At 48.2% G+C, this 12,948-nt stretch overlaps 1 protein-coding gene across 2 annotated transcripts; it reads right to left on the bottom strand.

Annotated features, from left to right (window-relative positions):
* Positions 1-3,440: 3,440 nt before the first annotated feature.
* Positions 3,441-12,392, bottom strand: SLITRK5 (SLIT and NTRK like family member 5). 2 transcript variants are annotated; one of them, XM_053384561.1, is made up of 2 exons: positions 12,291-12,392; positions 3,441-8,434 (listed from the first exon to the last, which is right to left on the bottom strand). In XM_053384561.1, the coding sequence occupies exon 2, from the start codon at positions 8,424-8,426 to the stop codon at positions 5,541-5,543; it is 2,886 nt and encodes a 961-aa protein (XP_053240536.1). In that variant the 5' UTR covers positions 8,427-8,434; positions 12,291-12,392; the 3' UTR covers positions 3,441-5,540. The 2 variants fall into 2 exon arrangements, with proteins under 2 accessions (XP_053240536.1, XP_053240537.1); XM_053384562.1 differs by lacking the exon at positions 12,291-12,392 and adding an exon at positions 11,063-11,228.
* Positions 12,393-12,948: the final 556 nt, after the last annotated feature.

Here is a 12,948-nt window from a genome sequence, read left to right as displayed (position 1 = left end):
GGAAAATGGCGTCTTGCCTGCCTATCCCCTCTCATCACGACAGTATATACTCTACTGTAAATAGCTTTTTTCAGCATGGATCTACAGCAAATGAGAATGCAGGAATAATGAAGATAAGGTCAGTGGAGGAGAGTCATAGTTCAGTGGTAGAGCATCTGCTTGGTAGGTTCAAACCCATAATTTCCAGGTAAGGCTAGGAGTGATTCCAGCCTGAAACCTTGAAGAGTATTGCATAGACAATAATAATAATAATAATAATAATAATAATAATAATAATAATAATAATTTATTATTTGTACCCCGCCCATCTGGCTGGGTTTCCCCAGCCACTCTGGGCGGCTTCCATAGAAACCAGAAATACACTAAAATATCACACATTAAAAACTTCCCTGAACAGGGCTGCCTTAAGATGTCTTCTGAATGTCAGGTAGTTGTTTATCGCTTTGACATCTGATGGGAGGGCGTTCCACAGGGTGGGTGCCACTACCGAGAAGACCCTCTGCCTGGTTCCCTGTAGCTTTGCTTCTCGCAATGAGGGAACCGCCAGAAGGCCCTCAGCGCTGGACCTCAATACTGAACTTGACAGGCTGAGTTAGTACAATGTAGCTCCCCATATTCTATAAAAAATTCCATTGCTTATGCAGGATTATTTATCATTTCCTATGCAATCATCGAGCCGACGGCGAAGAATGAGGCCGGGGAGAGGCTGGCGCTGCAGCAAAAGGCTGCTGAGCACGCCCCCTCGGAGGCACCTGGTTGGGTGCCTGCCGAGGGGCGTGGGCGCCAGCCAGGAGAGGTGGAGGCAGGGGGCTAACGCCCCCTGCTAGGGGCGGTGCTCGGGCTCCCGCCCACAACCACTACCCTCTCTTCCAGGGAGGAGAGTCTTTTTCACATGTGGAAACAACCTATCACAGCATATTAAAGTACACAATTTAGCATATTAGATTTAAGGCAGTTGTAGGGAAGCTGTGGTCCTCTAAGCTTCATTGGACTCCAACACCCATTAGCCCCAGCCAATGATTAGGGGAACTGTAGCCTAACAATGCTTCAAGTGTCACAGGCTCGCCCATCCCTAACTTAAGGAAGGAGCTTTCTGACATCGTTCATTGCCAAGTTATCCAGAGACACTCTCAAATTAATTGGTCATCAGTCATGGTGAGGCAGGGAAATTCCATTGTGATGTTGCCACCACATCACATGGTGTGTCCCCATCCTCGTTCCCCAAATTCAATATTCTAATACACAGAGGAGGAAATGGGAACGCACCCAGTGACCACATCACACTGTGCATTCAGCAGAAAATATGAATGGGCTGTTTAGATGCATGAGTCTAGGCTTATCTACATGAACAATTCTGTGTGGGTTTCCCAAGCACATGGAAGGCCCTCCTTCCATATAGCTGTACGTCAATAAAGCCCCCTTCAAACTTCTACTGAATGTGTATAGACACTCTAGAGGTTGGAGACAGCAGGCATAAACCCAGAAGGAAAAGTCTCAACAGGGCTAGAGTGCAATATGGAATCCATTCGCCAGAGAAAGCGTAACATGTAGCCCCATTCTTTTTGGGGTTCCCTAGACTCAGAGCGGCGCTTTGGGTTAAACAACAGAGCCTAGGACTTGCCGATTGGAAGGTTGGTGGTTTGAATCCCCGCAATGGGGTGAGCTCCCGTTGCTCGGTCCCAGCTTCTGTCAACCTAGCAGTTCGAAAGCACGTCAAAGTGCAAGTAGATAAATAGGTACCGTTCCGGCGGGAAGGTAAACGGCGTTTCCGTGCGCTGCTCTGGTTCGCCAGAAGCAGCATAGTCATGTTGGCCACATGACCTGGAAGCTGTACGCCAGCTCCCTCGGCCAATAACGTGAGATGAGCGCCGCAACCCCAGAGTCGGTCACGACTGGACCTAATGGTCAGGGGTCCCTTTACCTTTACCTTAGACTCAGAGTACATAGCTAGTCATAAAAGGCCTAGAGCCATATATAATTATATGCTGCCTCTCTAAATCCTGAGAATGAGTGCCCCAGTCACACATTCTTGTTTTTCGGTTAAAAACCTAAAAATTGGTTGACGAGCCGTGTACATGGCGGCAATCACATCCCATGTGAACTTTCTTCCTACTGACGTCTGGTGCTCTTAGGAAATCATAATACTCACTGACTCATGGTGAATCATTGAGCCCTCATGTGATGGGACCAAGCTATAAATATGACAATTACAATTGCTATTTCGTTTTTTGTTTTTGTTTCCTGGTAGTTCTCCTTTGCTGCTAACAGCTACATGATAGGCAGCTACAAAGCAAGATGCAGTTCCCGAATTGGGAATAGCTAGCTAGAAATCAAGGATGCAGGAATCCTGCCAAAAACACAAAAAGCAGCAGTCCTAGCAATGACTGAAGTATTCACATCATATCTAAATCCGCTCATGCCTTCTTCTAATCAGGATATGAATGCATGCCACAAGCTTAACCAAGGAAAAAATACACCAAACAAAATCTACAGATGGGGGCGGAAAGAGGGGGAATGTCCTCATTCAAGTCGATTCGAAGGATAAATTGGCAATTATAAATAAGGTCAAACAATGCAGCACATCCAAATTCAAATGCAAACTCTGCATTTGGCATCTGACACTTCTAAAATCAATACCTGATCCTTGATACCCTATATATGAAATTAGATATATTCTTTGTTCAAATTGATCACTTCGGTCATGCAGCCAAGAGAAGGTATTCACGGGATTTTTTAGCTTGCTGAGAATTAGTGAGAAATCCAATGTCACAATGCAAAACACTGATGTTAGCAAATGTGTAGTTTTAGCAAATAAACGCCTTTCCACAATCACACTCAAAATCCATATTCAGATGCATTACGTCCAAATATACCCCCTCTCCCCAATAACATGGTTTATTCCTTTCTCCCTTTTGAGAAAGCCAGGATGAAGCAAGGTCTGGAAGAAGTCAAAAACCTTGATGAAAGCAAGATTTAAAAAATACACAACCTGAGGTCTCAAATTTTCTTTTTTAAAAAGTCATATACTTTGCACAAGTAAGAAAATCCAGATAGAAAGTTCTTTCAGGAAAATTATCCAACAAAACCATATATCCCCTCTTTCCCAAAACAGAAACCCTGGACATGCCACAAGGTTAAGAATCCACGTGAAATATCACTTACCCAGTTTCACACATATAAAACGGAAACTATAGAAAGGAGACAAAATTTCAAGGTGAAACTATAGCATTATACAACATAGGTCTGCAGGGTTATGTACCGTTGGCGTGATTAAGTACGGCGAGTTCAGGAAACACCTTAAAGAATGCATGAGTTTAATGCTATCACGTCCATGATGTCAGTAATAAGGGTATGGGGAGAATGATTTTCATGCGTGAGCAACAATTGGCACTGGAAATAAATCATGTAGCTTCCGGTAAAGACTATTTCATTTCCTTCCATTTGAAATTGTTATCAAGTGTTTATTCATAAACTATATAAAAAAAATTACATGTGCTGGGATACATATGAGACCACAACCTGTCCCATTGTACAGTGATGCTGTGTTTATGAATATCTTTTGCCACTGCTTGCTGCCCAAAGGGGTAAGAATCAATATTCCATAAATAGATTTGTACAGTCCGTCATTTTGGCCTTCCAAGGTGCCAGCACACAAATGGATCTGTACAAGGGCAATTATGCTCGACTGAACAACCCAGCAGTTCTCCAACTAAGATATTTTGGTTGAATTATGAAAATAAACCACCACCACCACTCCTGCTAAAATAAACAATTTCTACATGTCCCTCACTAATTAGTCCAATTAGTCATCCTAGCAGGAGGCTCTGTAGAATAATCATTCATAAGAAGCAGCAACAACAAAAAATAGATCATATATATTTCTTTCTTTCCTGTACTGACTGATTGCCTTGGATTGTCTATTAGGTTTTGGTGATGATAGTGTTGATGATTTAATTTCAGTGGCTTGGATCCAAATTATGTGAGGCACACTTCAGTTCCACTGAAAGCAGTGGGACTTAAATTACTAAGCTGGTTTGTTGAATTCAATGGGTCTAAAGTGTGACAAACTGAATCTGGATCCCCCTTGGTGATTTCTGACATTCTCCAGAGACCACAACAGCTTTGTGCAGAGTTTGGGAGGGGGGGTAGAAAGAGCTCAGAATGCAGTGTACCACTTCTGAGCAAATCACAGACTCTGGGCCTCATCCTGTAACCTATTCAACACCCTAGGCAGTGGGAGGTGGAACTTAAAAGTACCACAATTTAGTAGGAGGAGAGGAACCTGCTCTGGCAAATGTAGAAGATGCCTCAAACTGCAATTCTGTGCTCCGTGAGGCAGCTTCAATCCCCACTGAAGTCAGTAGGAGTATAGCTGTGTGCAGAATAGCAGCCTATGTATCTGTCAGGTGTTTCCCCTTGCCATCAACTCTATAGGACCATTTCACACATGACACAGCAGCAAACCAGGCTTGGCCACCAAGTGTACACACGACAAAGAGCCACAACCAATCTGGTCTCTCTGCCGGATGGAGCTGCAAATTATGCATCCGGTTTTGTCACATTTTTTTAGGTCTACATCTAGAAAAGGACATCGTAATGTGTGAAGAAGGCCCTGCTTTCTATTCCAGAGGGAAGTTTAACCACATACAATAAGCAAGCATTCCGGAGGAATGGAGCCTCAAAGAGTGAAGAAAATGCTACCATGTATATAAAAATAGGAGCTACAATAAAATAATTTTTTTTGTATATATTTCAATAAGTTATTTTTACTAACCAGTTATGGATCATATATCTCTGAACTCTTTATTGATTTGTCCACATCTAGGGTGATCCTTTTAAAGATCATAATATTGGTTTTTAATTCAAAAGTCCAGAAACATACAAATACATCCTCTTTTCTTTTTCCTTAAAAAAGGGGGAGTGGGGTGGGGGAACCAAACGACCTTGTATTAAGGTCAGGGTGTGCCAATCTCTCTCTCTCCCCTGCCCACCCTCCCCAAAGCCATCCATGCCTCAGAAGGGAACTTGGTGCCCAGCACTGTTGAACTGAGGTGAGGGAGGGGGGAATTGTCAGCAGTGAATATTCAACATAAAGAACGAGATAAAATGATTTATGTGACCTTTTCAACATCGTCATAGGAGACAACACTCTCTTAAAAAAAACCAAAAACACCACATCCCAATTCCTCCTTTTTAGCATCACACAAGTGCAAGAACAAATGCTGTGTCTAGTTCGCTCGATTGATTGATTCCTACTGGCTGTGAGGTGGTTAAAAAAAGAAGAAACCAAAATAAAAATAAAGAGGGCAGGGAGAAAGAGAGAAAGATCTATAACTATGGAATCAGCACACCCTTTCGGTAACTTTCCCCGAAGCTGGAAACTTCTGTGCCAAGGCACTTCACCTTCCAACAACATGAAGCAAAGGCGGATTTGGGGAGGGAAGGGATGTGGAGGAGAGAAGATCAACAGTGTGTTTCTTTGTGTGTGGTTATTAAATACAAATGCTCTGGGTGGGAGGACGGGAGTAGAGGAGGAGGTCTCAGAACTGACTGAATGTGGTCTGTTTTTCCAACACTTCGAGGTAGTCCGGCTCTGCGTTTAGTTTTGCTTTTAGCTCCAGGTATTCGTTCCTGTTGGGCTCCACGTAAACAGTGCTTGGGGGGGTGTAGAGCACTGTTTCCCGGAGCCGACTGTCCCCCGGGCCGGGATGCAAATAGGGGTGAGGGGGGCGCCTAAGGTCATAGTTAGGGGAGTAAGTGTAGGCAGTTGGGGGAAACTTAGGGTACTCAGGGAGGTTGCTGCCCCCCAAAGTGGAAGAAGGGTGTTTGTCGGGCTCCAAAATGCCCCTGTAAAAACGATCAGCATCCTGGACAGGGGAAAGCAACTCGTCCCGAGGCTCAATGGTGCTCACACTGTATGTGGGGCTCCGGAGGGTCTCCTCTTGCCCCCCCGGAGCTGCTTGGGGCTGCCCCAAGGCCTGTGGGGGTGGTGGGGGTTGGGGCTGGAGGTGATGGTTGCTGTAGGTCACCTTGAGCTCATGGAGATCTTTGTAATCCTCACCAGCATTGCCCTCTCTGGAGCGGTAGATTGGGTTCTTGCACATGTGACCTAAAGGATGAGGGATGTACTCATAGACGTGTCCCGCAGGGGTTTTCACCTTGGGCAAAGCCGGACCACCACCTCCTCCTCCATGGTGAAGATGCTGCGGATGCTGCTGGTGATGGGCGTGTGGGTGGGAATGAGGGGCTCCCCCTCCTGTGTACACACTGTACTGCATGTTGAAAGAGCTCACATCGGAGTTGTTGGTGCTGGCATGGTCGCCTTGGACCTTCTTCCTGCGCTTCATCACCAGCACAAAGAGACCTGCGGCCACAAATACAGACATGATGAAGACCAGCAGTAAGCTGAGGATCAACACTGACAAAGGCACCGTGGAAGAAGAGGAGGAAGACGAGCCACCAGAAGGTGATGCCGAGTCATCCTCCTCCAAGGTGCTATTGATCTGCCCAGAGTTGGAAAAGGGCGTGGTCTTGGCTGGTCCCTGCATGGATGATGGAGTGGGTGTGGAAACAATGATGTCAGAGTAGTCTGGGCACAGCAGTTCTGCTTTGATGTTCCTCATGTAATTCTGAGCAAATTTCTTAGGGGATTCACAGATTACCTGGTCCACAAGGACTCCTGTGTTGAGTTGCTCGATCCACAACTTCATGCCCACCACGTCGCATGTACAATCCCATGGGTTCTCGTGGAGATCTATCTGCAGGAGGGATTTCAGCTGGTCAAGCACTCCACTTACAGGAAGGTAGGAGAAATGGTTGCTTCTCAGGTTCAACCTGTAGAGAGTTAAGCCAGAAAAAATGCCTCCAGGTAAAGATCTCAGCAGGTTGTTGTTGAGAAACAAGAGCTGTAAATTGGGCACAGGGTCAAAAGTGCCTGGCTCAATCTCCCGGATTACGTTATATTGCAGGAAGAGGTACTGCAAACTCTGAAGCCCATAGAAAAGCTCTGGGTTCAGTTTTTCAATCCGGTTCCCATTCAGGTAAAGCCTCCTCAAGTTAGTTAGATCCTCAAAGGCCCGATCCTGAATGACCGAGATGCGGTTATTGCCCAGGTGAAGCAAATCCAAGCCAGTAGCATCCAGGAAATCTGACCTACGCACCAGGGCAATGTAGTTCTCAGTCAGGTACATCTTCTTCGGGTTGTACGGCTTGGGTTGGAGCTCTGAGATGCTCTCAATCTTCCTTTCTTGGCAGTTGACGTTGAGACCCAAATCGGAGATCTGTAGGTTGCAAGTGCAAGCTGTGGGACACTCCAAAGGCACCGGGGATTTGGTCTGGTAAGCAATGCTGGGGCCATAGTTGCTGTATCCCAGATCCTTGGAGGGCAAGCGGGAGGTAGGACGCACCCTGGACTTGTTGGGTTGGCGGGTCCCTTTGGGCTTCAAGGGCGATTTGTAAACAGCCGAGGAAGAAGTAGCCACAGAGTTTACAGAGGCTGGTGTGGTATGAAAATACCCTGTGGTGCTCAGCGGGGTCTGTGGCCTCATCTCATAATCGGAGATGAGCCTCCTAGGACAAAGCTCCTGCTTGGAAACCTCATCCAAATCCCTCCCATGTAAACGGAAAGGGGTTTCGCAGACTACATCCCCCACCAGGGCTGAATAGGATATGCTGTCCAACCAATCTTTGAGAGCTATCAGCTCACAGGAGCAGTTCCACGGGTTCTCCTCCAGCTGCAGCTCCACCACCTTATCCATGTGCTGCAAGAGGCCCAAGTAGGGAAGGAGTTTGAGCCGGTTGCCCCTCAAATCGAGATGAGTCAAGGGCACAAAACGGAACAGGTTGTTGGGCAACGAAGAGAGGAGGTTGTCGTTCAGAATCAGCACCTGCAACAGATGCAGCTTGCTGAAAGCACTGGGTTCGATCGCGCTGATATAATTGTAATCAACTTGCAGGTACTCCAAGCTCTCCAGCCCTACGAAAGTGTCATCCCTCAGTATTTCCAGCTTGTTGTTGTTCAAGTGCAGCCTCCTCAAGCCCCTCAGGCCATGAAAGGCTCCTGTCTCGATATCTTGGATGTCATTGCCGCCCAGGTGCAAAATCGAAGCCCCACTGTAATTGACAAACTGGTTGGGGTAGAGCCTGTTGAGAAGATTCCCAGACAGCAGGAGATGGTAGATGGAGAATTTGGGGGGGCTGATCTCAGAGAGGTTGATGATCCCACGGTTCTCACAGCTGACCGTCAAGATGCCATCCTTCTCCTCACAAGGGCATTTGTTATCACAGATCTCCCCATAATACTCAATGCTTTCTGCCCACGCCAGGACCAGAGATGTTAAAGCAAAGGCTATGGTTTGTACCATCCAGATATGCATTTTCCTGTTGAGATCCTGCTCCAGTGTCACCGTAGAGCAGCAAGCATACATGTTATCTCCTGCGGAGGGCAAGAAGAGAGAACAAAACACCATCATGTCGTGAGGACTGAAGCCTAGATCATGACAAAGTTAGGAGGCAAGGCTGCAGAGGGACAGAATTTAGGTTGCTTGCCAAGGGTTTTGATTACAAGACACCCATCTAACTCTTGTTAAATAATAGCTATTAACTTACTGATTTAGTAGAGGTTTCCTGTCTTTCGAAAGGTAAAGTCACAACCCAAGTCCTAATTCCTAGGAACGCATTTCAATATTTTTTTTATTTGTTTCTATAGTGTTTTCCCCTCCCCTACTACACACACACACAAACACACACACACACAATCCACAAATATACATAAAATGGCTGTCAGTTTAGTTATTTGGTTCTAATTTCAGAGAACAGAAGCACCATTTTATGAGGTTTTCAACCTCACCTATTACCTACCCGGCAACCCTTCCCTTTCTTTCTCAGAACATTCAGAATGAACAGTGACCTGCAAAGGAAGGTCTCCCCCCATTTTTGGCAAGGCTAGCCTGCTCTCCACATATATAGAGAAATGTAAAACCATTCCTTGAAATTCCACTGCAGGGGTCTATAGTACAAATGACTGTAAAGATAGAGGATGCCAACATTATTATTTTTAATCATTTTGAAAGTGGGGGGGGGGACAAACCCTGAAAAGGGTGGACCCCCACCCAAACACCTGATTTCCTAAACAGCTTTGCTGTGTAAGCTTACACAAAATGTCAATCAACATCTCAATTTTTTAAGGGGGGGATCAAAAGTGATGAAATTCTTCAGCCAAATAATTAAATATACGCCCCCTCGTCATCTCAAAGGCTTTTCTTTTTTGAAAGAAGAAAGGGGGAGGGGGAGACAGAGCAAGCCACTGGTGGAATATTTATGAATTCTTATTAGAAGATCTTCTTAAAAGAAGTTATCATCGCCGCTTGCTTCTGGATTGATCGGCTGGTAAATGAGTTGTTTTCACAAGGGCACTGGCAAAAAGGCAGCATTGCAACACAGATGCGCTCTCTCTCTCTCTCTCTCACACACACACACACACTGAAAAGCATCATCCTTTAAGCCACTCACCCAGAATTTGGCAAACATGCTAGACTTGAGGAGTGTCCCTGCAGCCTCAGCCATATCTGAGCTACTGCTTCTTCTCCCACGCTTTGCAAAACTAGCCTAATTGCAATGGAGAGAGCTAAGTGGGTCTCAGAGAGCTAGATCATCATCAAGTCCAGGAGAGGTGGAATTGCTGCTTCTCAGCTACCATGGCTGTCAGCACTCTCCATCCTTCTGAGAAGGCATCCAAGGGAGGTGGATTCGGGAATACCCCCCAAAAAACTCATCCACTTGCACTCCCCTCAACCTGTATCTGATCTCTGAACGGCATCCAGACAGAAAGACCATCCCAATTTCTTTTCCCCTCTCAAAGCCTTTCTGTCTTCCCCCTAAAGGGTCCTTCTACTTGTGTCTGAACACAATAAATATCTAGACAGAGGATGGATGGAAGCTCCGTGGGCAGCATGTGGGGTTGGGGGGGTGGATTAATAAGTCGCCCAGCGTTAATCAATGACTTTTGGTTTGTTATTATTGCTTTTTAGAAAGAGGATGGCTTGGATATGTTCAGGTCAACCCTTCCCACAAGTCCAAGAACGTTTGAATTTGGAAGATCCTAGACATCTCTCTCTCTCTCTCTCTCTCTCTCTCTCTCTCTCTCTCTCTATTTATTTATGTTTCTAAGCATCGCTCACAGATTGACAAGCATCCGTCTAGGTGCAAGCATTTTGCAGTAGAACAGAACCCATACACATTAGGGTAGAAGTCTTTGCTTCACCAGCGGAATGAATGGTTTGGCAAAAAGGCATGTCTCCCTCTCTGCGTTAAGCAAGAAGTCAAGCTGGGAGGGGGAACCTCCCCCCCCCAAAAAAAACCCTTCACTTCTAACACAATTCTCAGGTCCAGCAGAGCTATTCATCCATTATCTGCCTGCTTCTCGGAGAACCATATCACAAATAAGTAGGTAGCTAAATAAATAAATGCATCCTTTCAGACTGTTTTTATTTATTTTTTAAGGGAAGAAAACCACCCAAGGCTTTATTTGAATCGGAGGTAGCAAGAGCAACGAAATAATTTGCATGTCCTCCTCCGTGCACCTTCCCGGGTCTTCAAAATCGTGGAGGGGGATAGGGAAGAGGACATGAGACAAATAAAGTTGAATGTGGCATAGAGAGGATTGCTCCAGAGATCTGGTTCACAAAGGCTAGAAAAAAGGGATGGAGAAACAGCTAAGTGGAATGTGTTTCTGTGTGTGGAAGCAGAGAGAGAGAGAGAGAGAGAGAGAGAGAGAGAGAGAGATTTGAAAAGGAGGAGGGGTGAAATTCTTGTTTCAGTGCTCCTCTTTCGCGTGCCCCCTTCCCCGGGGAGGGGAAAAAAATGAGTTCCACCCCTAATATTACCGCACTGAAGCAACCGCCTCGGTTTGCAAGCAAAAAGCTGGGGGCAGTGGTGTTGCTTTGCAAAAAAGAAAAAAGGGAAGGGGGGTGTAGGGGAGCCAAGAGCAACAAGGAGACATGGATCAACGCTCTCCGACCCCCCCCACCGTCGCCCAGTCCTCCTCCACCCCCTCGCTACTTACTGAGGCAGAAATCTCCAGGGCCCAAGCATTGTTGCAACCCATAAAGCTGCCTCTCTCGCCCGCTCGGTGTGTGTTGGAAACCGCCCAGGCAGAGGCGAGCAGGGAAGGCGGTGGGGATTGCAGTTGGGAAGAGGCTGCCTGGCTAGCGGGGAGCGCACACACAGCCTTGCACACGCCGCTGAGCCTCTGCTACCAACCCCCCCTTCAACCAAGCCCGGACACACACACACACCAGCGGTGCCAAGGGCTGGCTCCCAATTCTCCCCTCCCCAGTAGCGGAAAGTAGGGGCGGGGGCTGCTGAAGGGAGGGGTGGAGAAGGAGGGAGTGGAAGTATTACGGGGAGGAGAGAGGGAACCAGGGGTGTGCCCCCCCAGGAAGCTAGCAAGTGGTGGGTGGTATTTTTTTTTGGGGGGGGGTGTTATCTGGAGAAGGGAGGTTTGCTGATGGGTGCCTAGTTTTGAATGACAAGCAGGAGGGGTGATTTGGAGAGGTCTGGGTGCAAATCCTGTGTGGTGCTGAGGGAGGGGGCGGTCTGGGGGCAGAGTGGCCAAAGGGTGAGAGAGAGATCCGGATGAGTTTTCACATGGGTGAGGGGCGCTCTGGGTGATTAGGAAGGGAGGGGAATCTGTAGTAAGGGGTGGAAAGAGGCAATTCGCTCCGTTGCTCGGATGGATCTGGGTCAGAGGCAGGGCAAAAAGACGGGGGTGGTTTGGAGAGGGGGGTGGGAGGAGAGAGAAGTGTGCGCGCGTCTGGAGGGGAGTCGCAGGCAGGAGACGGTCTCCGCTGGATTTGGGGGGAGGCAAGTTGGAAGGGTAGGGCCCGCGAGGAGGGAGAAGGCAGGAAGTGGGGGCTGGAGGGGGGCACAATGGAGGGGGTCGTCCCTGAGAGATTCAGTAAGGAGGAAGAAGGGACAACCCGGGTTGGCGCGTGGGGGGGGGGGAGATAGGCGATCAAGGGGGGGTGCTTGGGGTGCAGGAGGCCCTGAGCGAATAAAACGCCATGGTGTGTGTGTGGGGGGGGAGAGAGATTGGGTGGAGGGTTAAATGCACGCATGGAGCGGGGTACACAATCCCTTCTTCCTGCAGTCAACGGAATGGGCAGCCGCCACAAGTCTCTGTGCCCCCCCCCCCCGCCCCAGCATCCACACATGCCGACGCACCATCTCTCTTGGCGCGCATCTCCCTGTTCCCCCATCGCACCCAGCCTCCCGTTGCTGTTGGTACTTACGCTTTCCATGGAAGAGGTCAACTTTCTCCCCGCTCAGCGGCCGCTGCTGGAGCCGAGGCTCCCCTCTCTCCTTCTCCTTCTCCTTCCTCCTCCTCTTCCTCCTCCTCCTCCTCTTTTCCTCAGCGCTGGTCTCCTCGCCTGCTCGCTCACACCATTTCCCAGCGCCCGGGGCTGATGCCACTCGGAGGAGCCTTGGCAGAGAGACAGGACCCGGCGAGCCGCCCCTTTAAGCCTCCTCTTTTTCTTCTTGCAGCGCGCTCTGGACATGGTAGGGCTGGCGACCAGGGCGCAGGGAACCCGTCTTCCCCGGCGGCGGTGGCGCCTGCTCTCCTCGCCGATCCTTCCCCGGGAGCCCCCGCCGTCGATCCCCCTCCGCTTGGGAATGATGGTGCTCCTCCGATCTCAAAACCTCTGGTGGCACCCTCTGATGCATTCCACCTCAGCCCGTCCCAGGTATTTCCCCCGGACTGGTGGGGAAATCAAAACAACATCGAGAATAATGACAGTAGCAATCGTAAGAAGAAGGAAGGGGGGAGAAACCTTGCAACCTCGCCTTGCTATCTCTATCCACCGATGCCGGCTTCAGCGAGCGCGCGCAAGCCTTTCCGCATCTCTTTCCCAGGAGAGCGCAAAGAAGCGGAGATCTGGGGGAGGCTGC

This window comes from Podarcis raffonei, chromosome 4 (genome assembly GCF_027172205.1).
Source record: "Podarcis raffonei isolate rPodRaf1 chromosome 4, rPodRaf1.pri, whole genome shotgun sequence".
In the NCBI taxonomy this organism is placed as follows: Eukaryota; Metazoa; Chordata; class Lepidosauria; order Squamata; family Lacertidae; genus Podarcis; species Podarcis raffonei.
Note: the sequence above shows the minus strand (reverse complement) of the source record. Positions and strands in the feature narration are given on the sequence as shown.

Bases quoted from the DNA above. Each gene is read 5' to 3' on its own strand.
- SLITRK5 (XM_053384561.1), bottom strand. From the start codon at position 8,426: ATGTATGCTTGCTGCTCTACGGTGACACTGGAGCAGGATCTCAACAGG.